The sequence below is a fragment of the Aquila chrysaetos genome, chromosome 3 (genome assembly GCF_900496995.4).
Source record: "Aquila chrysaetos chrysaetos chromosome 3, bAquChr1.4, whole genome shotgun sequence".
Lineage (NCBI taxonomy): Eukaryota > Metazoa > Chordata > Aves > Accipitriformes > Accipitridae > Aquila > Aquila chrysaetos.
The window spans coordinates 5,675,728-5,702,741 of NC_044006.1; the positions used below are offsets into that span (position 1 = coordinate 5,675,728).

At 38.3% G+C, this 27,014-nt stretch overlaps 1 protein-coding gene across 3 annotated transcripts in view; it reads right to left on the reverse strand.

Annotated features, from left to right (window-relative positions):
• The window catches only part of GNAS (GNAS complex locus), a 162,077-nt gene that overhangs the window by 74,417 nt on the left and 60,646 nt on the right, over positions 1-27,014 (reverse strand). For 2 of the 3 annotated variants that reach the window (XM_030007689.2, XM_030007690.2), the window contains exon 2: positions 23,505-23,577. In XM_030007689.2, the coding sequence (XP_029863549.1) occupies positions 23,505-23,577 (73 nt within the window). Of the gene's footprint in view, positions 1-23,504; positions 23,578-24,067; positions 26,742-27,014 lie in introns of those variants that run through there. The other variant, XM_030007691.2, reaches the window with a different exon arrangement.

Below are 27,014 nucleotides of genomic sequence, written 5' to 3' on the forward strand. Positions count from 1 at the left end.
AAAACTTTGCCCTCTAGATTAGCATGTTCCAATCCTAAAGCTCTGAGGTACAATAACATTGGCTCAGTTATAGCAAAGGGTCATTCATATCAAGTGCAGGCTGCCCTCAACATAAAAGAAAAAGGTATAGTTTATATCTGTTAAGTGAACAACCGAAGTATTCATGCCTCCTACACACCTCACGGGAAACTTTTGTGACTGTTAAACAAAGAATTCAAGGAAGCACAGACTCTCCTGACACAAAAGGATATAAATTTTAAAATCTGATTTCTGATATTTTAAAATCTCCCTATTGTTACAAACACCACCTATGTCTCCTGAAACTGTAAAATTACGGGAAGAAAAGTTTCCATTTCACCTTACTTGTGCAATTGCCAGTGTTTTTGGACAATCAGTTTCACGTTCTGAAAAAGCGTTCTCTGTTTTAGTCCCTCAAAAAGTAACAGGAATGAAAAATCACTTAAAGAAATTCTGGTCTTAAGAAATGCAGTCTCGAGGTACAGCCAAATTAAACTCATCAAAACTAAATTAAAATTGTAGCTGTCAGCACACTTTCCTCATAGGCTTAGTAAAATTCCAATGTATTTACAGACACCTTGACAAACTTACACAAGCAAAGTTACTCTCTTAATAGCCCAAGAACTAACACAAAAATTGTTTATAATCAAGTTGCCATGCAAAAGAGATCAACCATGCTGAATTTCAAAGCCAGCACTGGAAAGAGTAAGCATAAGACAAAAGTGCAAATAATCAAATTTGTGCATAAAGACGTTCTCCAAAATCAACTTGACACCAAAACCAAACTGGTCTCAAAGGCTACACCACACTGCTAACAAGGCCAAACTCTGATCTTTTAGTACTATTTACCGCTGATGATGTGGACTTTTTATTTCTGCAGAGTTTATGTAAGTGCCTTTATAAACCATTTCCCACGTCCATGGTTTAAGAAAAAAAAATATTTTCGCAATACTTATTTGTGTATGTAATTGCAATCAAAACAGAAGAGGACAGCAAACCCAAGCAGAACCATCACTTCGCCGGTGTCAGTTTGGCAGAAGAGGTCTAGAAAAAATACGGCAGAGCATACTACTCCATGTTAACACTGTTAACCACCTCTGTTTGCAACCACCTGTATAAGCAGTGCACTTAAAACAGGTTAAAGCCACACATCAACCGGTTTTAATTGTTACTCTGCAGTCTTCCCCTCCCACCTGGGAGGAGACAGGAGAGGACCCAGCACCGGGAGACCCTCACATGGCAGCTGAGAGTCTCTGGATGAGAACTGCTTTGCTGATAGGAAGATGACTCACCCCATGAGACCACCACCCCGCCACCCCCCCCAAATATAATCAATTAAAAAGGCCAAACAGAAACTGGTCTTCTACCTGGAGTTTGTAAGATCATATTCTATTTTCTACCTAGACTGGAAGGCAATGTTGAAAATTGAATAAAAAACAAGTAAGTAAATAGATACTGACAGTAACACAAAGGTTTTTCTGAAACCAGGTCAGCAAGAGGTATGGCCCAGAATTCAACATGTATCAGGCAATAGCTGCCTTTAAAGTATCACACCAATTTCTATAAATATATTTAATATGATGTGAAATCTTTTCATTTCTTTTCCAGTTATTAAAAGTTTTGCACTACCAGAAGTGAAAATGATACAAGAAAAATATTTGGAAACAAACTTCAAATACTACCAGGCAACAACAACAAAAATACCCTCACTTCCTTCCAAGCACAGATATAGTCATCATCACATTAAAGCCATTAGCGAAATTCTTCAGCCAGCATCAGGGAGCATTGTTTCAGGCAACAGTTTCCACCTACCTGTTCTTCTTGCCAGCCTGACTTTAGAAGACACTGTCAACTAAAAGACATGAAAGATATGTATTTTATTTCTAGCCATCTAGGGCTCTATTTACAGAAAAATTGGAGTTAATTTATTGAAAGAAGCACAAGTTTCTGTACTGCTACTTCTGAAATAATTTTGCTGTGGATTAAGCCAATCTATGTAAAACTGTACTACAAGTTAACTGATGAAACACTTTAGTAAACAAACCCCATACATTTAACAAAACAGGGGAAAAAAAACCATCTTCCTACAGAGGAGCTGTAGAAATTAATCTGAAAACGATACACATTTCCCTTACCTAAATATTACATTTCCAATTATGTCCATTCACTTCAACTGCATAGAAAGAGAACAATACTTTCACAATTAAATTTTACAGTTCCTTAACTGTGTCACAGCAAGCTATTTCTAGTTACAAAAGCTTAAGCGAATACAGTACGCGACTATGGTTTTAAGGCATTCAGTTGGGACCGACTCCTGAACTCCTTCTAAGTCAGCCCTAAGCAGATGGGTAGATACAAAAAACCTCTCTTCTCAGCTTCTTGTCTCATGTGCCTTACAAAATCTGCTTCTGTGCCAGGCAGTTCAATCTTACAAGATAGTACTTTCTAAGCAATTTTTTTTTTAAGTTGGCAGAGTAGTTTTTCCATACGATTTTCCTCTTACGCAGATTACTTCCCAGCAAACACCAAGAGGCCGAGTCTTCGCTCCTTGTGGAGTTATTTATATTCAAACTGAGCACAGAGTAGATACAGAACATCTATAACCTGATTCATTGCCTACTCAGTTCCCGTTTGTGCAAACCTAAGCCTGAACATATGAGGCGTAAAAGAGAAGACTTGAACAACTGCTCAAGTTAACAAATAGGTTGCTGAAAACAAATACCACCAAAATAAGTCTTTCCCATTTAAAATATCAGTAAAAAACCCCAAATATTTCAGGCAAAACATAAATTTTTTTTTTTATTTTTTTAAATCTGCTTAGGAAATTGTGGAAGTGAAGAACATTCCCCACAGGCCACAATCTACCACAATCCTGGACTTCCAGGGAACCCCACCTTCGGCACCAGGAGGGTTCATTTAACCAGAAAGGTACCATTTAGAACCAGCAAGGTTCACTGATGTTTTGGACAAACATTCTGGATCCAAATTAGCGCCTTCTGCAATGCAACACAAATTAACTAGAAAGATTCCAAACAGCTCTTTATTGAGAAGTCTGGAAGCCACAATGCATGGAAAGAAGAAACCTTCACTTTACTGTACTCAACATCTACGTATATTTGGACTCAACCAGTAAGAAGAATGACCTTTTACTGAGCTTAAAATTGGAAATTAATTATACCTGAATAAGCACATTTATTATCATTTCCCCTGATAAAAGGGAAGTTATACTGCTGTAATTTAAGTCAAACTATGACAATAGCACAATTATCATGTCCTGGCCCTGACCCGACATTTCTAAATGGTAACAGAAAAGTAAAAGATACAGTTCATACTGACAGTATATAACAAATGAGAATGTTAGGCCAAAAGTTATGTGAGAAATAATTTGCTGATCCTTAGCACATCAGTTAGAATATATAGCACTCTGCTATAATTGTCCAATTACTTTCACAACATATGGTCCTTTAAATAATAATATTGTTTAAATGAGAAACTTGTACACAGCTGAAGAAAATAATCTCAAGAGAGTGTATATATTGCTCTAAGTTATAACACTGCAAATTACTTAAAACAGTATTGCTTGGGTACAATTATTGATCCAACCAGCTGCTACCTTGGCTGCAACAAAAATGTATCAAAAGCACTGAGAAGCTGGAGATACCTTGGCTCTATCTGAATCTGATTGACCTCAGTGGCGTCCCAGCCAATGCAGAGGTATTATTAACCAGGCAGCACAACTAATTTGCAAGATTTGCATTCTGTTCATGGACAATAAAATGAAAAAAAGGAAAACAAGAAAACTTCCAAGGAAAATGAGGACTTTTTAGATTATTCAAGTATTAGTCTTTTTAAAGAAACAGAAAAACACACTGAATGTGGCTTATTTTCAAAACTTGTCACGAATCTCAGTTCTTGGAGTTCCTAAAGTGCCAGGGGCAGAACCTAGCAAGAGACCTGAAGAGCAATCACCACGAATCTTTCTGTTACACTTTTTCCCTAATTGTCCACAAGTGCCATTTCTGACACATGACAAACCATTAGTCTAACCTAGCATGGCATGGATTCTTAGAAATTCTCTGCCTAGAAATTTCAGCAGACCAAGATGCCACTGTGTTACAGAAAATGTGCGCTTAGTACCACAAATTTGATTTAAAAAATTAAAAATAATTTGGCGAATCATCCGTATCTGTAAAATTTTAAAATATATTCTTTATGAGATACATAAAACAGACTACATGAAACATTTCTTCATTTAAATAAGAGATGCTGCTTCTCAGCCAAGGGGTAAAACACAAGGTGAGGTGGAAAGGGAGAAGGAGAGAGGGAACAAGAGATGAAATAAAGCACGTCTCCTCTCTCCCTCCCCCCTTAAAAACAATAATAATAATTTTAAAAAAATTAGAACAACCTGCCTCAATAAAGAGCCGAAACATTTGTCTTTGGCTTGTACTTTTATATACCTGACCCTTCAGAGCAGTCCAACAGCAATTTACTGAATGTCACCAACCTTGTCAAGAGTACGGCTGCTGCAGCAGCGCAGCAAAGCTCACCACGACAGCCCTTTCACTCAGTCATCTGCAGCCACAGTTCCCAGCTCTGTTTGCCAACTTTCTGAAACAGCAGTTCTCAAACTTTTTTGTTCCTCCCTATTTCTGTTATAAGAACGGGCTAGATTGTACCTGGGGGAAGGCACACTGTTAGAAAGTTGCCGAAACGCAGCTGGGAGACACAGCTTAGGAGAGCCGGGGCTGCTCTGGAAAAGCCGTGTGTCGGAGGGAAGGCTGGATGAGCAGGAGCTGCCCTGCCAGCAACTGCTCAGCCTGTCATGGGTCCCGCAGAGGGGCACAAGGGTGCCTGCGGGGGCTCCTGCTGAGACCCTGGCACTGGCAGACCGTGCTCCTTCCAGATACTTTCCCAGCTATTGGGAGGAGAAGGGGAAGAATGTACCCCACTTTAGTAATCGCTAACATACAGCAAGAAAGACAAGGCTTTCCTCTGAAACGTTTAACATACAGAATTACAAAATCTTTCTCCACGAAAAGTTTAACAGAAAGAGAAACCAAGTTTACTCCCACAAGCTACAAGAGCATGTTTTCAAGACATGCAAGTGATATGCAGAAATGCCCTATGAATCTACTACCTGGAAATCAGATAACACTACAGATCTACCTACAGCGTAATGATATTCACTGGCGTCTCCTCACGTACTGTCATGCAGGAATTAAGCAAGACTTTTCGGGAGTTTAAAGCTCCTATAGAACCCAACATAACCAACTGCATATGCTGCGTGTTCCAAATACATTTATGAAATGTTTAAGTCATGTATTTTAGTAGGTTATTAATAGTTGGTGTTGGCAGAGAAAAGCTACTTTTTTCTAAAAACGTAAATCATGTAAACCTAGTCATAAACATTTTTATGAGTAGGTTTTTTATAAAGTACTGTACTGACATTAGCGAGTCAACCCTCAACCTTTCCTAAGGGGTAGATTAAGTATTAAAGTACATCCAAAGTGTGGCATTGAATCTGTTTACCCTTAGTGGCAGTTACACTTACACAATTAGAGCAAATTCTCTATCAGCTTCATCATTCGAAACCAGAAGCCTGTGACAAGGCTGAATTTTACCAAGTGATTCTGAGGGGAAAAAAAATCCCAGCGGACAACTTACAGTCTGCATTGTGTAACTACATATTAAGTCACTACAGGGGAAAAAAAAATTAAAATAACCATTTTCACACTACATGATACTTATGCAATCCGCAAGGTATGAAGGTAGTGAAAGCATTCTGTCTAGATCACCGTGCCTCAGAGAATACTCCAAAAATTTGTTTGACTTAACTATGCATTTATCATTTCTGCATTAGCAATCGATAAAAAAGGAGAGGGGAGAGAATAAGTAACTGGGTAATAATTTTGCCTTGGGCAATCAACATTCATATCCAACATTAATATTCAGGAAATGCCCCAAGTCTCAATCATTAATGATTAAGTATCACCACACCCTGGAACATTTTACTACATATCTGTATTGACATCATGAGATCCAAACTTCAAACGTAACTGCTTGCCATTTTAAAGATCTTCTCGGAATTAAGGGACGCTGGCTACAACAGCATATATAAACTCCACCTCCATGCCAAGGCAACAGGCAACTGAATTAAAAACGCTGTAGTCTCAACTTGCAACTCCTCAACAGTTTGAGGACATATTGGGACATTTTTAAACATAAACAATCACCTTCTGGAAGACTGAATTTATAAAATTTAAACCTTAGGCTAAGAGGGACTCCTTGTATTTAATGAGACGCAATCCTTTTATCATTTTACCTCACTTAGTATCATACATCCACTACACAACTTTCCAAAATATTTAGAGCTGCACTCCTGAGCTTACACAACCCAGCTTTCAGTGAACATTAAGCACATGCAAATTGCTCTAGGAATCAAAAACACCCCTGAACACCCAGCATCACACAGGAGTCCCATGTTACGGTTCCGTGACAAGCGCTTCAGCAGGCACCCGCACACATAATGGATCCTTTACACCGCGAGCTAAGGGAGGTCCGAAAGGCAGGCTGCTGGCGAGTACCTGCGGGCCCTTCATCGCTGCTCTTGCACCAGCTCAGATGCTGCCCCTGTGGAGGTGGGCCTGAACCCACACCTCTGTACTCACACCCAACTAACCTCTACAACACATAAATGGCTGCTGAGTCCTTAAACAGGCTGTGGGGAGGTCCTGAAACGGGCAGCTTCTGCATGGGGATTTAACCCGTTCTTCCAGCAGTGACGGAAGTACGTGATGGCAGATGATGCGCTGCATCTGCCAAGCTCCTTCACATGCACCAACTGCGAGAGGCCCTGCAAGCTGCCTTCTACCAAATCTTAATTCATTAGATTTCGTCATCAGAGGTAACAGAGAATTCAGAAGTCTGGCGACATTCAGATACAATTCCATTGTAATCACTTCTGTAATACCTTCAAATGAAGCTTCTTAAAATATCTAATCCAAGAAGTACAGATTTTAATATTTAAAAATTTACCACCTTTTGCAGTATTATTTTTTTTAACAATACTGAAGAAAAATCTGAAATAAGTCATGTGTTTACTTTCATTTTGCAAAAAGGACATTGATTTTTGTGACAAAGATGTTCTCCACAAAGTAACGGGGTGTCCTTTTTTGTCGAAACAAAAGCTAGACAAAAAGAGAAAAGCAACAAGCAAACTCCGAATGCTATCAAATTAGATGACACATTTGCTTGAAAACCTAAAGTTTAAGGCACTGCAGTCATATTGAGTACCATTCCATATACAACTACTACACAAAGGGTTATTGTACAATGTGTAGCAGTTAATTGTCATAGATAACAATAGTTAGAGTTCAATAAATTGGTAGAAGGATTATAGTGCAGTTTTATTACTACCTCCAACACTTTTACTGACGTGCTTATTACTTTTTTTATAGCATACTTCTCTTGAGCAACCAGTTTATAATATTTACCCTTTTAAAACTAGGTATACAGAGAACACATACATATAAAAAAGGGCAACTAAGTTCACATGGCAATACTGGTGCAGCAGCTAGCGCATCACATATATATAGTAATTACATGCATCTTGCATGGACAAACCTACTTACAAGACTGGAGGCAAAAGACAGCTGCCAAAATCCACACATTTTATGCATTACAAAAAAGCATGGACTAGGACCAGCCATCTTCTCTTAGAAGAGGAGGATAAAAATACCACCACTACAAACAGTTTTTGTATACACATCACACACACAGACACACACATAAGACTACTTTTCTATCTCTAAATTACCTCTATTAGCTGCAGTATGTCAGAAGAAATTTTAGTTCAGCACAAATAAACCTTAGACGTTGAACGCGGTAAAACCACTGCATAACACTGGGATATTTTTTCATTGTATTTTAACCATGTCCAAGTTAGTTCTTTTGTATGCCTTCATTAATTCAATTTATCCTTAAACCCAGAATTACCTAGGATTGTTTTTAGTCCTCACATTAAAGCAACAAATAACCTACCACCACCAGCTGACTCAAATTCACTGCAACTGCAGTTGGTGAATAACGTACCACCCCTCTCCCAAACACGGCAAAACCCAACTCTTCTCAGGCATGCACTCCTTTGAGACTGTGATGTGGACAATGAACATACAGACTGTAATTCAAAATGAATGTTCTCTTAGTAACAGCTTTAAGTTTTGTACTACCTTCAAAACACCTTACGCTCCTGCAGAAGCAGGATAGCAGGAAGTCACGTTGCAACAATAAGCTGTGAATTTGCACACCGAGCGTTCATTTTTTGTGTTTATCTGCATCACACAGAAAATGCCTCCTATATTATACTGTTTCTTCTTGTTCATTTTATCCTGAACAATGGCAAAATGGAAGCCTCTTGACAAAAACACCTATGTGGACATCCAGGATGTAAACACAGGCTTAGCACAAAACACCCTGCATATAAAAGCCTTACTATGTCTGAAGCACGTCCGATGTGTTTGCGTCTTCCACAGACACTGAATACGTAATTCAGAACAGATCCTGGTTTATGTGTAAATTGAACTAGGGACTTGACATATCCCCATTTCTGACCCATTTGCAGTACATCCCTTTTTTACTACTCTCACCTAGAAGCAGAATAAGTGCATTTCTAAGACCACCACTTTCAGAAAAAAAAGAATGGGAAGGAAAGCATTAAATTGTGACTGGGACCAATAGTCCTCCGGACCAAAACTTGTTGAGTAGCTTAACAGCATACAACTCGGTAATTCCAGACACACTGTGACTGCAGGAAAGTGAGTATTCATGGTGTCAGAACCTGCCTCAAAAAAACCACATTAGAATTACTTGCTGCTTCTTAGGAGCTAGTTACAGAATTCAAAATTACCTTTTCATATAGGCAGTCATTGGCAATGGTGTCCTATATTAAAATGAACTCAAACTGAGGTAATCTTAATTCACATACTTTCTAACTTAGTTGTGTCCTCAGTAATGTTGCTTTAGTCAGTCTACACGTAATAGACAGTTTTCTTTTTGAACTGAAATGAAGCTATCATAGAAACTTAACAATCTAAAGCCAGTATCGTTTTCCCAAATCAGATTTCATTTTCATTATAATATCCTTTGCTATGGTTGTTTGCTGCTCAGATCACATTTTGCACAGGAGACGGAATATAAAAATAAGCTCTGTTTATTACTTTATAAGCATTACAGCATTGTCAAGTAATAAAGGACCTACACACAATCTATCATACTTCTACTTTGGAAAGCCTTACAGGTGATAAATATTTTAATGAAACTCAACACACTGCAGGTGCATCAGCATGAAATGAATAGATAGTGATGGCTCTGTATCAGCAAACAGACAAACAAGAATCTTCCAAAACCTTCCAGTTAATCTGCAGTGCAACTAGAAACACAGGAAGTCAATATGGACAGAGAAAGAAATACATATACTAAACTAACTCCTGCCCTCTTGGGACTAAATCCTGGCCTCTGCTCTATGAAGCATAAACTTAATTGTGCTTCACTCACTGAAAGAAAAAAAAATAGTCTTTATTTAATAATCTTACGACTGCTTGATTAGTGCTTGGAAAATAAAAAGCACTACTTAAGTGCTAAGTATTATTAGCTTTTTCAGAACATCAGCCCCAAACTTGCCACTCCCCATTTCCTTCTCTCATAACTCTTTTCATTCATGTCATCAGAAGGCATCTTATTTTCAGCAACAACTACTCACTTTTTTTTTTTTTTTTTAATGCTGCTGGATGTGCAGAACTACTGTTGAGGTTGCTTGGCAACTAGTGAGACGTATCAGAAAGAGAGATAAGGTCCAGAATGAATGGAATTGAAGAGAACTATATTTGGTTTCATTAAGAGATACTAATGCACTCAAACTATACCAATTTGGTGAATAACGTGAAATTTTGCTGTTTCTTTCAAAATACAGACATCCATAATCACAGAGTCCCACTAAATCCATTAAGCCACCTCCTCAGGCACATACGTGTCTGTCTGTACAGAAGAGACTTCAGAATCAGGGCTTCTTCCTGGGTTGGCAGTTTGGTACAGCAAGGAACAATCAGGTTAACACAGACATATAGTAAGTATTTTGAAGAATTTTAGGCCACAGAGGATAGTTGAATACTTCAGTCTGCCTTTCAGTATACCATAAGCCACTGTGCTTCTCCATATACTTTAGTATCAAGTTGAAATTTCAAATGAAACAAATTTTTCCTGAATGTCACAATTTGAAACAAGATGAGATTGAGCACCCAAGACTCCTGCAATGGCAGAGAACCGGTTACAAACAGCCTGTCCTAATAATTCAAGAAGGTCAAAAAAGCCTTATGCAGCAGAAGATGGAAACACACCTAACAGTTCATAGTGAAAGAGTTTCTTTCTTATCTCAAGCTCTTCAACTAACTTTATCTGGGTCAAGTGAGTAAGAATCAACCAGCCTGGCACGAAAGAGGATCTTCTAACATCACCTCAGACTCTGCCCAACCTTTGATGCTTCAGAAGGAAGTGAAAACAGTGACAAAACGCAACTAGCAAACTATCTAAAGGGAAAAACCAAAACCAAAAGTCAACCCCATGCTTCCCCACCTCTGATGCCTGCAGGCAAACACCGTACTCCAAGGTTTCAAGGCTTCAAATACCTACACAGAATTGCATATATCTCTAACGATGTTCAGGGTCATAAAAGCAAAAAGAAAAACCCATAGCTGCAAAGGAAGTGGGTAATTTGCAGCACATGAAGCAGGCTTCATGCTTCCCAAGGCCAGAGTGGCCACCACGAGCATTCACGCTTGCATCAGGAAAGCTGTATCTCCAGAAGCTGGATTGAAATCCAGTTTAAAAATAAACCTGTCCTTCCCTGAGAGCTCAAATGAGGCTTCCTCATCCCCAACAAATTATTTCAATGGAAGTATCTCTAATGCTAAGGAAGTGAATCTTTCTCGCATAGCACCACCTCTACATGGCATTTGGACACCCTGCTTCTGAACCCTGTACAACTCCTGTGGCCTTTCTTTTAAATTCTACCCAGTAATTCCACATCCTTCATGAAGTGAAGACACCAGCATGGGATATACTATTTTAATAACACTCTTATCAGTGTTGGAAGTCCACTTTACTACTTATGTTTCACTTTCCCTTTTTTACGCATCCAAGTCTGCATTTGTCTTTTTGCCACAAAAAAGCATACTAAGGTAATTAACTAATTGACTTTCAAGTCCTTTTCCAATTTTACAGATACAATCTACATTCTAACTCCCATGAGACTGCCTCGCATTCAGCTGTATTAAAACAAATTTCTGAAGTACAACTTTTAAACACATTACTCAGATCACCCTAAAAGAGTAACCTGACCTTCCCAGGATTAACTATGTGGCCAGTTTGCAGAGGGGTTTCAGATCGAATCAGGCCAGCAATCTAAGAAGTGATTTTATATATGTAACCACTAGTTCCCTGGAAGCTTTCCAAGAAGTGGTCCCACTCATTGCCTCTATTAACCACCGCACTGAGAGATCTATCAGCAAGCCAGCTTTTACATTCCTGTAATATATACACTGTTAATTTCACACAATGCAATTTTTAAAATCAAAATATAATGTGATATTACATCAAATACCAAACCAGTTGATTTTATCAATCAGATCTATAATCCCTCCAAAAAGGCACAGCTTCATTCAACAAGGTCTCACTATATGTGAAGCTAAGGTGACCATTAATGACGTTCTTCCTATACACCCTGGTTGCAAGAAACCATAATAAGTAATAATAATAAATTAAAATGCCCATACTTGACACCAAGTATCTGGGCAGTCTCTTACTTTAAGCAATGGAATTGTTCCCCTTTTTCTAAGAATTATAAAGAAATTAACATTAGCACTTCCCACAGTTTCTCACATAGTTCCTTTGGGATTCTTGCCCATTATTTATTGAAAAAATCCATATTCTAACAGATGATCCTGGTATTTGCCCTTCTCACAGATGCTAAACTTCCTTTTCTATTTGCAGCATTGTACAGGATGGATATGTACTTTTTTTGGTAGGGAATAAAATATCCATACAATATTTTTGCTTTCTCTACATTACTATATCATTTTACCTCCTGCATTCAGCAAGAAATCTATGCCCAAACAATACTACTAAAAATAAAATTAAGTGGAAAAAACTACTGTTTCCATATTGTCCAAAATCATCAGAATGGAATCTATTAATTTTAACCCCTGAATTGGGTTAACTTTCCATTTCTGTCTAAGGGAGATATAGCTAGTAGGCCTTTTTTTTTTTTTTTTTTTTTTTTTTTTAACGTGTGCATATTAAATATTACTTATGGACATCACCTAAGACTATCACTTCTGTCTACTTTCCCTTCTCCCTCCCTCCTCCTTTCAGACAACTCTTTCTATGTTTCCAAGGTATGAATAAAATTGTGAGGAAAAAAGCCAGACAGTATGTTGCCTACATTCTTTCAAAGTGGTTTTTTCTGACTTCCTACAATTCTACAAAATAAGCAGAAATGCTTTACTAAACTCAGTCTTTTTTACTTTTTTCTAGCCCCTTATTTTCCAGTGGTGTCAAAAAGATATTGAGGTAATACAACACTACGAAGTTCTTCAGTGATAAATAAAGGAAAGTAAACATATGATTGCATAAGATGCAATTACATAAAATGAAGACTGTCCAATTAAGTGAAGGCAAAACACAGAGGCAGTAGGGAGCATCCCAAATTCCCAATGGTTTGGTGAAATTAAGAGTCAAGTGACACAGTTCCCTTCCATTTTCAATTCAAAATACTAAAAGGCAAAATAGTTACATTTGCAATTTTTAAGTGTCTTATGAGTAAGTTATGGACTGTATTGTTATCTACAATGTTCAGTGTAAGCAGAATGTGTTCCTACAAGTAACTACTTTGAAACAACATTAATCATTTCTACATACCAAAAGTAAAAGGTTGCATCTAATTTACAGGCATCTATTTTAGTACGCTTCAAAACCCAATACTGAAAATTCAGTAACTTCCTACACCATAGAAATTTAACAACAAAAAAACCCAAAACAACCCCATAAAGCAAATCTTCCAGGAAGTTGTATAACATGCTTGCTGCAAAATACATGGAGACAAAGTATCAGAAAACTTAAAAATTCTTACTGACACTGACCTCTGCAACTGTTTTGTCAAATATCCTGCAGTGTAGAAAGCATAGGCCAGGACAGGAGAACTAGAGCTGCTCTTCCTGACCTGCATATGGACTTGCAGATTGGGTCAGAGTGTTATTAGCTTTCCTGAGAACTCTGAGTACTTAACAGCCTTTCTCCTTTCAGTTTTCTCACTCGTTTAAAGAAAAAAAATAATTTCCTCAGCTTTGCATTGTGCTTGTTTTTTTTTTCATGAATAATGCAGTGCTGTGATTATATTCTCATTTCAGAAAACAAAACAAAAAAAAAATAAAAGGTATTTAATAAAATCTTTTCAGCAAATGGCTATGTCCTTATGGTTATTATCTTTTACTTATTTAAAAAAAGCTATTACAACTGTAAGTTTTCATCTTTATCTTAAATGGTCTGAAACTGTTAAAAGCAACACAAAATATGTGAAACTATGCCAATCACTGTTATGCAATTAAATTAAAATTCATGAAACCAATTAGTTTAATTTTTCCACAGTAATGCCATGTTAAATCAAATTTAGCTAGCATATTTATTTTTAAGTTATTTAAATTATCAGGGTTAAAACAGGTACTACACATAGTTTGCTAAACTTAATGTGCTAAGTGTCCCATTACACATTTTTTTCTATTTAAAAAAATAAAATTAAGCAAGATATGAGCAAGGCATCCTTTCTCATTGCAAACTTAAGGAAGAAACCTACTTTGTCGCAACATTTTCTAATTAATATGAACATTTATATTATATAGATAATTGTACTGGCAAAACAGAATAAAAATGTCTTAACTTGAAGGAAATAAAAGTGTATCTATGCACACAGACCTACTGACAAGAAGAGAGCATTTAAATCACAATGATTAAGAAGGCAATAGTAAATCCCCCAGCTAGCTGTGAAGTTGCCATTCAAGGCTAAATATAACATCTACTGGGACTACACTAAACCTCAGAAGGAAATACTGCACACCTCTGCCTGCTCCATTAGTTCACCCACCACTCTTGGGAGGCTACAAGGGTGCAGCTGGGAGAGATGATTATTTTCTGGTGCCTTAACTAAAAAGACAAGTGAACACAATGACTTATTAAATAGCCCTTTGGAGAATACAGTCAGCAACAGGTAGCTAAGAGAAGGTCACAAGCTTTCCCATACTTTTGTAATAGCAAACACCTTAAAACAGAACATCTCATCAAGACATTCCACTACTACATTCCTCAAAAAGTGGATAATTTTGCCCCTTAGCCGTCAAAAAGATACCTCAATGTATGGCTGTTTCTAAGTAAGCAAGCTCAGCTGTAAACAAGTAATTCTGATTAACTGCATGTTTACATTAGAGTACGGTTGTAGAAATAACTAATAAAAGCTGGTGCAGCTACACTTGCGCCATATCCTAAGTACTCTTGCATTTACTAGGAACCCAAGATTCAATTGTCAAAGTAAAATGGAGGGCATAGTATTTTCAACATCAGGATTCAAGTTACATTTAAAAAACAAAACAAAACAAAAACCTCATCAGTGGAAATTCCTTCATTTCAACTTGAGAGCTTTGAATGACCACGATTAAGCTGAACAATTTCTGTATCTCAGCTCTTCATCAGAGATGGGACTTGGGCAACCCTAATATACAAACGCATGATATATCTAAAAATAAAGATAGAGATAAATTTGCCTGCTGGATTATACTTCAAAGCATTAGCTATGCCTGCCTTGATCTAGGAGACACTTGGGAAGAATGCTTACAAAACTGGAACAAGAGTAGTGTTTTTCATTTTTAAAAAAAATCCCTCAGAACCCCACAAACCTGCTCCCCCAGCCTAAGAAAAGAGAAATGACGGGACACATCTTCACTCTTACTGAACCTATCCCACAGAGAACATAACAATGCAGGAAGCTCAGCAACCTAAGAAACAGGAACAAGAAATAACACTCATAACTAGATTGCTAGAAGGAGCTGAGAAAGGCACTGCATTTTTTAATAATAAATTGTATCTTACAGGAAAAACACACTAGGTTTTAACATAATGAAATTGAAAAAATTTCCCCAGCTGGAATGACTGGCAACAGATAAAATGTAGCTACATAATGAAGTAAGGGGAATCATCAGGGATTGCAATAATGTGAAGGTACAATTTTAATACCGAAAAGGTAGCCTTCCATGAGCTTAAGATGATGAAAAGTATTCTGTTCATATATAAAGTAATTCCAGCATCCATCTGGATAAATTAGTAAAACCATTTTTTACTGGGAATATCACAGTACTGCCCAGTCTGCCCATCCAAAATGTATGTGACAGGAAGAAATCCAGTGAGATACTATAGAAGAAAATTCTTCACATAGTACCGATTCTGTAACACTGGCTAGAGAAAAGGTAATCACTCTGAAGGTCTAATTCTTGGGAAGAGTTGGGGAAAACCCAATACACTGAATTTTTTTCAGAAAGCACACTGAAGCGTGGAATATAGATATCTATTTAATATTCTCCATACAGAGTTCTATTTTTGAAGTTATTTAAAGTTTTTTGGGTGTATTTAATATAGTTCGTGATTTATTAAATAACAAATAGAATATGATACATTGGCTTATACTAGGAGATGCTTGCTTAAGATAATAAAATGGAGAAAAACATACTACTTCCACTTTAACTCATGAATGTGCAGGGTAAAAATATTTCAAAAAATATTTGGCGTGAATTGAGGAAGAGTAGGACTTTTTTTAGCGGTTTTCTCTCAGTCTCACTCTCTCTCAGATACTGTTGTCAAACTTCAACGAAACTTGAAGGAGGGTTGTTGTTGCAGAGATTAATTCCCAGAAACAAAATTCAGAGGCTGAGTAGAATAGAGACCAAAATTAGTGCTCCAATGAGGAAAAGCAGGAAGAGTTCATGTAGATACACACCAGCCACAGTACATGCTGACTTTGTCCAGGTAGCAGGAAAAGCAGAAAAAAGGAAGATAAAGGACTGGACAATCCAGGAGTATTTAGGGGTCAGAGTTGCAGCGGACATCAGGGCCATGGAACATGGGCTACAACGAGGGCTGTATTGGTTGGAGGAAACGGGAGATACTTGGGAAGCTACAGGTCCTGTGGGGAGGAACTGCAGACGCTGTAGGGGACTGGGAGGGACTATTGCAGAAAAGATTTGGGAAACACAGAACAAGTTACAGAAACCAGACTTCATTAGCTCAGCTACCCAAAGAACAGTTTACTATCTGTTTTGAGAAGGTAAAAGGAAACTTGCGATTTTTTTAAAACAGGGTTTACCAAATTTGTTCATTTTTACCAAAAATAAAATCCCACATCTACCATCAAAAGTCAAAATTCTCCCAGACCCATTCACAACGTTTTCCACATAGCTAAGTCTTAAGCTCTCTTCTGTCTCTCTCTTCTGCTTCTCAGATTACATCACTCATGCTTATTCCACTATTCATAGTTACTGCCCTCCAAGCTCTCTACAACTCTAACTATAAACCTTTCGACTAGGTTGATAGCTGTCTATGCATACTTAAAAAGCTTTTGTGAAATTTAAACCTCTAAACAAGTAAAAACTATTGCCATATTTTTGGCCAGTCCCTTTACATGCCAAATCATGTCTGCAACATATGCAAATTTAGCTTAAGGGATGAGTTTACTACTGCTGCTGTTGTTTTTTTTCTTTTTAATCAGAAAACTGAAATATTTAGCTGAAAGCACAAAAGCCAAGTTGCAAGGCCAGGAACAGCAATTCAGAGGACAGAGAGCTCTCAACATGCAACAACATAAAACTGGTAGTTTAAATACTGCTTTGCTAGGAGAATTCAGCATTTCCCACCAACCAGTAAATGCAGATAAGATGCATGCTCTGCTATGAGCAACAACACCTTGTTTCCCATGCAATGATAAAAATAAAGAAATTTTTTTCTTCAATTCTCACTTTCTTTTACCTAAGTAAGAGTTTCTTGAAAAAGCAAACACACAAAACGGGCAGCTGAAAATAAAGTATAATGTAAAAATGAAAGTCTATACTTTCTTTCAATACTGTGTTGTCATCTCTCCACTTATGGTTAGCCTGAGCCTACCATGAGTATCTAAAACCAGATAGAACTAAACAGCTTTGTAAACTTTTAGATTCCTTCAAGCATTGCTTTTCTGTAATACTTTCGGGAACCTAAATAACATCATTTTGCACCCTGAAAAAAAAAAAATTTCACTTCACTTGCACAGGGAAATATTTTAATGGCTTGATTTCAGAATGCCTCTAAGCAAGGTAAAGGAGTTACTCCATTGACTATTGGAATATTCAGTACCACAGTACGTTAATACTCTTTGCCGAATAAGGCCTGTTATAGGCATTATAAACTATCAGAATTTTCTGAAAACTCATCTTACAGTATTTAAAATCACACCCGAGCAGTAGTTTTAACTGCAAAACACTTGCACATATTCCTAATGGAGAATGTCTCATATCTTAGGGCAAGATACCACAAGAAACTTGAAAAACCCAAAACCTGGAAACTTTTTCTCCTTTTTTTCAAAACATAACGAAATATTAATGCTGCTTCATTGAGTTCAGGTTTACTTTTTCACAGAATGGAATTTTCCCCTTTGTAAAAATAAAAGTATTTCCAAAGAAAAAATTATTTCAAGCACATAAACACAACATTAAACATCCTAACAATTAAGGAATTTCTTGTTTGCTTAGGTTGTTTAACATCACCAGATATTACCTCCCATTTCTTTCAAGTTAATGGAACTTCCATTTAACTTGCATAAACATTTTGCATAAACTTTTACAAGCTATATGCAGTACTCAGTTCTTAATCATAGTATTTATTCACTGTTGGTATATTCTTGTCTTTTGACAAAACTCAATTACACAACTGTGTCATTTCTTAGGACAAGACCTAAAATAGACTGAAATACATATCCTGCTCCCCTCTCCGCCCACACCTTCACTTTATGTTCTGCAGCACAAATTTTGATCAAAACCCATAACTAGCTGTTCAGCTGGAATGGAACTTTTCATAGTCTTTAACGGACATGTACACACAAATTTTCCAGCACAGTAACACCTCGTCTATGCCCTGGAACAGGAGCTGAGAAGAGAAAAGAAAAGAAAAGAAAAGAAAAGAAAAGAAAAGAAAAGAAAAGAAAAGAAAAAGAAAAGAAAAGAAAAGAAAAGAAAAGAAAAGAAAAGAAAAAGAAAAGAAAAGAAAAGAAAAGAAAAGAAAAGAAAAGAAAAGAAAAGAAAAGAAAAGAAAAGAAAAGAAAAGAAAAGAAAAGAAAAGAAAAGAAAAGAGAAAAGAAAAGAACTCTCTGCCTCAAATCTGCAGAAGCCTCCCAATATACATTGTGACACAAAGAAAGAAAGAAAGAAGGAGGGGGGAGGGAAATCACACACATAACCCCCCCCCACCCGCCTCCAATTTTCAATGGTACTCAGACACCAGGAAAAAATTATTTTTGTTGCCAGTAGAGTAAAATACAATAAAGTCAGTTTGTTTCTTGGCAAGGAACTGATGTGACCATTCTAAAAACATGGTATTGGTACACAAATCTAAAGGAACTGTAAAAACAGAGCAATAACGTTTGTGTATACAAACTAATATTAGCCATTAGGAGGGAAATCATTATTTTAGAAGACTTAGTTATAAATATTGTACTTTTTCCTCACTCATAACATTAACTTCCCTTCCATAAAATCACATGCATAGAAAGACCAAAGTTAGAAAACAAAACACAGTATCAGATAGAAGCAGAGTAAAGTTACCGAAACAGAAGTCATTTCAGTCACAAAAGAAATCGACACTGACCAATGTGACTAGATAACATCACCTACTGGTTAATGTGAAATAATGGTGGTACTGCAGTTCAACTTTTGGTGTACAAGACGTATAAAGAAAAGATTAGAAAGCATCAATGGCTACTTTGCCTTCCTCACAAACTACTAAATCTAGGTAAGAAAAGACAAAAAGTTCCAAACCTTTAAGAGGCAGACTTGGCTTTCTTAACTTCCCCACTAAGACAAAATAATTTTTAAAAGTACAAGAGAAACGTAAATATATTTGTCATCTAAGTCTTGAAGATAAAACTATTCAGTTCTGCTTCTGCCATCATCATTAACAGATTTGATAAATACACAAACTCCTATTCAACACTTCAATATACCAGTTTAAGAAATAAAGTCATCATTATACAACACCATTTGGGAAACTGAGGCTGAGAAGTGTTATCTGAAATTCCTGATAAACTGAAGACTTCCTGAATCATAAATACTATTCAAACTTACCAATCACAAAGGCATATTCCCATTATTTGTCAACCTTTGTAGTGGATGTCATAAGTCACATTTCAACAATTTATTTCTATCTAAATATTTCTGCTTGTCCCAGTTTTTCCCATGACACTTCAAAATTGTCTATCACCCTTGCCAATTTCCCACTTTCTAAAATTGTGCATGACAATGACCCTCTCCTTAGAGTCTGTCAGCCAAACCCACAGCAATCACAGAGGGGAAAGATGACTTTAAAAAAAAGTCAGTGAAAGGCCATCATCTTAGAAGCAAAGAACCCTGGCCCCAAGATAACACAGAAAAGAGGGGGTTTTTTTTCCTCTTCAACCTGAACTATACATTTACATTAATTCTTCCAACTATATTCCTTACACCTCCTGTCCTCCCTTTCCCATTTTTAATCCTTTCTGGCTCACAAAGATTGGCACCCAAACTTCTGCAGTCAAAAAGAGAAGGTTTTAGCTCCACTTTACCAGTGGATGCTCACAAAATGCAGTATGCAACAGCAGAGACCTATTCCTCTGGAACAGCCTCATGAAAAGACAGTTGAAGTGTTGAGGAGGGAGGGAAGGAAAGGAAAGGAAGGGAAGTCACAGGCTTCCTGCTATTACAAGCCAAATTTAAACCCTTTCTACATCACAAGGGGCTCTGTTGTTGGCAGTAATGCAAAGAGTAGAAAATTTGGTTGATATGGAGTCTTCATTATGCTTAAAATGCAGCTCTTCCATGTTAAAGACAAGGCACGCTTATGAAATTGCTGTAGGAAGACGTCAGTTGATAGCACGGCCAACTGAAGCTGTCCTGCAAGAGCTGGAAGCGGGCTAAGCCCTTCCAAAAACTCCATCCAGAAAAACCTGTGCTGTAGACCATGCCTTGCTTCTCCAGTATTCTACTCTGCCTACCAATGCCACAGCGCTGTTACTTCCCACACACCACCTTGACGACAGGAACAAAAAAAAATTATTTCTACACTCAACTACAGATTATAAAAAGAACATTGAGAAATTTTTAAACAGTCTTTACTGTAGTTAACTTGGCTAGAACTTTAACCACCTTCAAATTCACCTTAGCATTGTTAACTATTAAGCATATTAATTACCTGGAACACTTGATTCCATACAGTTCGTCAAATAATTAATTAGCTAAAGCGATCAAGGATTGGAGTCCCAGAGGAAATTCTTCTAGTTTTGTAGAACTACATAGATTTCACCTTGTTAAATGCTACAACATTTCACCTAAATGCACATGACAACTGTCCATCTATCCTAAATCCACAACAAATAAAAAATCCTTGCACTCACTGAAGGAAGCTAGTGCATTTAGCACTGGATATCCTGTTTACTCACCAGAAATTAAGAAGAGTATTTGAGTAAGACAACATAAAAACTTTTGATTCCCCTGTTCATAGCACATTAGACATCCTTCATAACAGGTATCCTCTTTCTGCTTCAAACATCAATTATCACTGGACAATCAAATCAAAGGCAAACAAGTTTTAGACAGGACTTTAAACTGGATTTCTTTCAAGCCACATGAATAAGCTGCACCAACAGAAATAATTCAAAACTACAGTTATGTACATGGACACTGACATTAAAAAAATCTCTCTTCATCTCCAGCATACTACAGTTTTCACAACCTCTCTGCTGTTATTCATCACATCAACTGTGGTGGTGTATACAAACATGTTTATGTTGCAGAACCACTGATAACAACATTAAGAGAAGTAATGATTTACTTCTCCTACCCTTCCAAAAAACTTCCATACTATCTCTCTCATTAGCTGAATCCCGCATCATTTTTCCTCAAGGTAAGTAGGGCAGGAAAGGAATGAATCTGGCAAAAACGGTAGCAGGGAAAGCAGGACCATGTAGGGAGCAGTTAGTTACTTTGAAGAAAATACAAGTTACCTAAGGACAAACGTGTAACTTGCAAGTATTTCAAAACACTGAAAAACAGCCTTCTCCCCCCTGTAAAGGGGATCCACTGATTATTTTTGGCAACAAAAACCTAAAACTAGATGCATTATAACTTACTTCTTGTACATTTTATATATACCACTTTTTAATTTCATTTTTACGCACCTGAATGTTCCAATACATACTACCCACAAAAGGACAAGCACAAACTTGACTGCAAGACAATACGCCATGGGGTGGACAACCTATGGCTCCTGAGCTGCATGCAGCTCCCCCGCAATTCACGCATCCTCCCACACTGGGGTATGCTATGTGACTGGAAGCAGGGCTGTGCTGGCATAGGGCTGCTAGGTAATCCAAATCCCTTGCCTACGAGAAGGCAGAAGCCAGCAGAGGCTCCTGAGGCCAAATTTGCCATGTTGCCCTGGAATCCAGATGCGTGCTCAGCTCAGCCCCAACCTACAACGCAGAAGTGAGATACTCGAGGGACACACTGCTGTTGCAAATCCCAGAGTGTGTCCCAGTCCCTCCCCAGCTCTGCAGGCTTTGTATAACGGGTCTATGGACTCCCAGTTTCGCAAAAATTTGGGTATGCAGCTTGCAGGGTTGAGAAAGTTAATCTACCCACGTAATACACCATTCATTACACTGCAGCATCATCTCTTTAAGAGCATCTGTACGCTTAGAAAACTTACAAGAACTGTGTTGGTTCAATGGATTGATACTTTTAAAGGTGCCAGGGATCCTTGACTTCAGCTTTCATTGATGAACTTTTTACTTGGCACCTAATGTTGAGAGCTGCTATCAAAGTCAACTCATGCAAATCTTTTAAGTTGGGCAAGTCTTTTAAAAGGTCTTTAGTAACAAGAGCAGCCAAAACAATGGAGACAACTCAGCACTAACAGGATGCAGGACTGGGCACTTCTGAAAAAGAGTTGTCTTGGATAAAGAAAATATTCCTTATAAAGAGTAGCTAAAAACATGTAGCACAGAATGTAATTTATTATGAATCAGTCTGAACTTTCTTCCAAAAGACTGTGTACCTTATCCTGAACTAGCATTTGGGGATTAGGAAGAAGTATTGTCCAGGCTCCTCGGCTAAACTTTTAGCTCAGACATTCTGACTGAAGAATTAACTACTGAAAGACTGGTGAAAGCTTAATCTTCCGAAAAAGGCACTATTCACAAAATAGACGATACTACTAGAAGGTAGAGGATGCCAATACAAAAATGTTATGTTTGAAGATGAGAAAGACAAAACCAGTAATATAATCTAAAAAAAAAAAAAAAATACACACAGAGAATAAGCTCTGAAATTCTAACACCTTAATTCAATTAGAATTAATTTAGCGGCTTCTGGTAGACACACACATGGACACGTGCAAGCACATAACATGCAGAATAATGTCCTCCTACTCCCTAGCAAGGTTAGATGAAAAAGTTAGCAGACACAAATCTGTCTCAGACAAAAAAAAAAGAAAAAAAAAGATTTCCATTTTCCCTATCCTAATGCCATTCCACTCCTCACAACTATCATATAATAAAACAGATTTTAAGTGCGAACAAGAAAAGCTTTTAGAAACATAATTTAACACAAACATCTGGACAAGCAAACACAACAGAAAAGAGAAGAAAATCTGACCTACTACCCCCAAAATTCATAGTACAGTCTCATTTTGTGAGGAGACAGAAGCAAAAGCCTTACTTGCTCTAAATGAAGAAAATTGCATTCATTTTGTGCACTAACAGGAGGTATGTTTACAGCAGTATGAATCAATGTGCTACAGCGGAGGTAAATCAGTGTCAGCCATGTTGTGAAAGAAACTGCAGTTAAAAAAAACAAACCACAAAACTTAAGCCTTAATCAAATCAGCTATACTGAACCTTGATATAAATCATTCTATACCGTTACCTCTTACTTATTATTGGTGCATGACTTCAAGTTAATGTCTATTAATCTCATCTAAAAATACACATCTGAATTCTAGAGACCGTGAAACAGTAGCAAGAAGAAAATATACCAAGATATAAAACAACAGCAACGACTACTGTGTGGTGCACAGACGTAAGGTAGGTTGTAAAGTGAAAAAGCAAATGCACTTACTCAGCATTAAATCCATTCACATGCAAGATCCTCATCTGTTTGACTATTGTGCTTTTACCGGATTCACCAGCACCTAGAAAATGAAAGTAAATCAATTTCAGAAGGAAGCATGAGTGATGAAGTGACACACTAGAATTTTTTCTTCAGGGTAAAATCGAGAAAGTTGGTTTTCTCAGTGCAGGAGTGAAAAGTGAAAGAAAAAGAAATAATTGCCACTGGAAACTTCAGTTGTAGCTAAAAATAAATGCCCAGCTCAAGTCATGTGTCAGATCTGAATCTTGGATCATTTCACTGTTCATTTTTCCAGTGTCAACGTTAAAAGCAGATTGCAGGGTTTGGAAGGAAAAGGACAACTTCAACATTTTACAGAGAACAAGACAGGGAATGTCAAAAACTGCTTTCTTTGTCACTACTCTGATGGAGAGAAAGACTGACTGAAGTCCATATTAAACTGAAGCATTTTCATTAGAACCTTAAAATATTTTAAGTTTGGCTGCAGTTATCATCACCCAGTCAAAAGACTGTACCTTAAATCACAAGAAATAAAAAATGTGGATACTCACATCTGAAAAAGGAAGGCATCCCTTTAAGCCTCCACCCACAAAGCTACAGAAGCCTCCTTCTCTAATTTGTGTCTTGTAAGCAACCTCCCACCCTCTCTACACGTTCCAAATCAATCATATACGCAACGAGACGCAAAGACCACCTTTTGTGGCTACATGCTCCAAATAGCCTCCCCCCCACCCCGCAGCTCTCCTCTGATTCCCTTATATACCTGCAGTACAAAAAAAACCACTCCACTTTACTCCAGTTTCCATAAGTAGATGTATGCTATTTCTGCTGTGCTGCACAGAATGCCAGTGCACAGGGCAACCCATCTGCCTATAGTACCCGTCTTTCCATGCATGCTAAAAAGACTGGAACAGCAGCATTTAATTGAGCTGCTCCATGCTGCCAGATTGGTAGCTTTCTATATAAAGCAAACATATTTTTGCAAGAGTAGTATCATAACCTGGCAAAATTTAGAAAGATTCCCCTCCGTGTCTCCTGGCTACTCGTTTATTCCTCTCATTAGCCTATGTCTCAACAACAGAAAATGTATGTCTGTGGCAGAATGGGCACAGAGGTACAGTCTGCATTTATAGGATGCCAGGCCTCTGCTAGAACACACTGAGAGCACAAGCCTCCATTTTGAGCCTCACGTTCAAAACTGTATTTTAGCAGTTATATTTCAAAGTTCATCTTCCGACAAATGCATTCCCCTCTGCTTTTTCCCTTCTTTTCCTTCTCCCTCATGAATTCTTAATAGCCCTGCTCTTCTCTCCATAGAACCTGCTTGCATGTTTTGCCACCTTAATACCAGAGCCTTACTCCTTTTTCCTCTCCTTGGTCACTGAAGTTTTGTAAGCACTTAAGAGAGCGGTTTTTATCTCCAACTCGTTAGGCAAGTGCCATTTCGCCCCAAAACTACTATTTTATAACATACACACTCTGTCTCTTCAGGCATACTGCACCATGCAATAAAGACAGGTGGCAAAACTAATCCAAGAATGAGTATCTCGGGTTAAGAGAGAGACTGGGTCCTCTTCACAACTAAGAATTATTCAGGAATAGCAGCATATGCTATAGTCGTACTTCCATTCAGAATAATTAATAACAAAATTTCAGCTGTAACTCCAAATCACATCTTATATTTGTAAGTGCTGGGAGCCAAAATCTCTGCTTCACTTAGACCAAGAATGAGGGTAGATAGTTGTTGCATTTGCTATAAATGCATAGTTTGGAATTGACATACCTGGGTTCTCTGGATCAGCTACAAAACCAGTGAACCAAAATGAAGTATTACAACTAAATTTCTGAATAAGTCTATTTCTATATTTGGCCACTCATTAAGGCCCTATTCTTACCAACAATTATGCATACATTTAACTTCACCACCAAGGAGAGTTCCACTAATTTCAGTGAGACTGCTCATGGCAGAAGGGGCAAGCACGTGTACAGCAGTGGGGCCTACAAAGAGCAGTATGAACCCGTTAGAACACTTGGCAGCTCTTCTTTGTTGTTATTTGAATATGACGTGAAAATATTAAAAATACTTTCAAAGTACTTGGTTTTTTTATTTCACGTGTCTTAAAGTAAACATGACATAACAATAGGGACGTAAGCTTTTTTATTTTTCACCAGTGAGTTTGTGTTATAGACTGTCCACAATTCATGACAGCTACTGTTCAAAACTGCAACAGCTGAACTATCACTTTAAAACACATGCACACAGATGACCTTACAGCCATCACTGAACACCCGCAAATTTTTATTTACAAGTATCTGAACTATTTTTCAGCCACCAAAACTAAAGAAAACAGAAGGAAAACCCAGGCAAGCCCATCATGTTTCTGTTTTCTGAAACTCTGCCTCTTACGAAAGTAACCCACTTGATGACAAATGGCTTCTATGTATCTACGTAACGTTCAGCCTGAAATCTGGAAGTCCAAGACATTCCCCAGGAGCTGAAGTCCAAATTATCCTGTTAAAAGATTTCTGCTGGCACCCTGGCAGACTCCTCAGTGCTGCAGGTGCTGCTGTAGTCCCAGTCACTCTCCATTTACGTTAAGCCTCTTTCTTCAAACTGGCATTTGAAAGATTTTACCGGTAAGTGTACACTTCCAAATTCACAACCTTCAAAAATTCCTTTTTTTTTTTTCCCCCCACCCAATTATGGTTGTTTCACACCAGAACTGAGTCAGCTCACTGAGGCCTAGCCTCTGCTCCACGCTAAAGCCCCTGCATAATGTGCAGAAGCGGTCCCTCGGCGTGAGCTAAACAACCGAGATCTCATAACTGCATCTTGTTTTAAAAGACTACTTTAAAATACTTTGACTTAATGAGTGTGACAAACATCTTCTTGTCCTCTCCGATACCGATTTTTGGACCTTCCCCTTCCTTGAAGCCATAAGCTGCATTTCTAACTGGATCTCCCGAAAAACACGACACATGCAGGTAACCCAAATTCACCGCTGAGGTAATACCTGAAGCCAAGCTACAAACGTTCCCCTTCCACCAAACGCGCGATACCTCAATTAATTAATGGTGCGGCGAAAGTAAGCCCAAGGAGCCCGCCGGGGGACGGAGGGCGTGCGGGCCGCCCGCTCCCGGCCCCGGCCCCGCTCCCTCCCGCCACGGAGCTCCCTCGTCCCCAACGCCGGCCGCCGCGCTTCCCTCCGGGACCGACATCCTCCCTCCGTTTCCCCCAAAACGATTCCCCGACTTCCTCCCTTCCTCTTCCTCCTCTCCCCGGCCTGGCCGCACGCTCCTCGGCTCCCCTGCCTCAGCCCCCGGCGAAGAGGAGCCGTCTCGGGCCGGCCGAGCCTCGGCCGCCTCCCCCGGCCCGGCCCCCGGCTCCTGCCAGGCCGCGGTGACCGGCCTTCGCCGCGGCAGCTGCTTCCCCGCTCCGCACGCCCGGGGCAGGCCCGCGGCCCCTGTCAGCGCCCTGCCCTGTTTATCTCCCAGGTT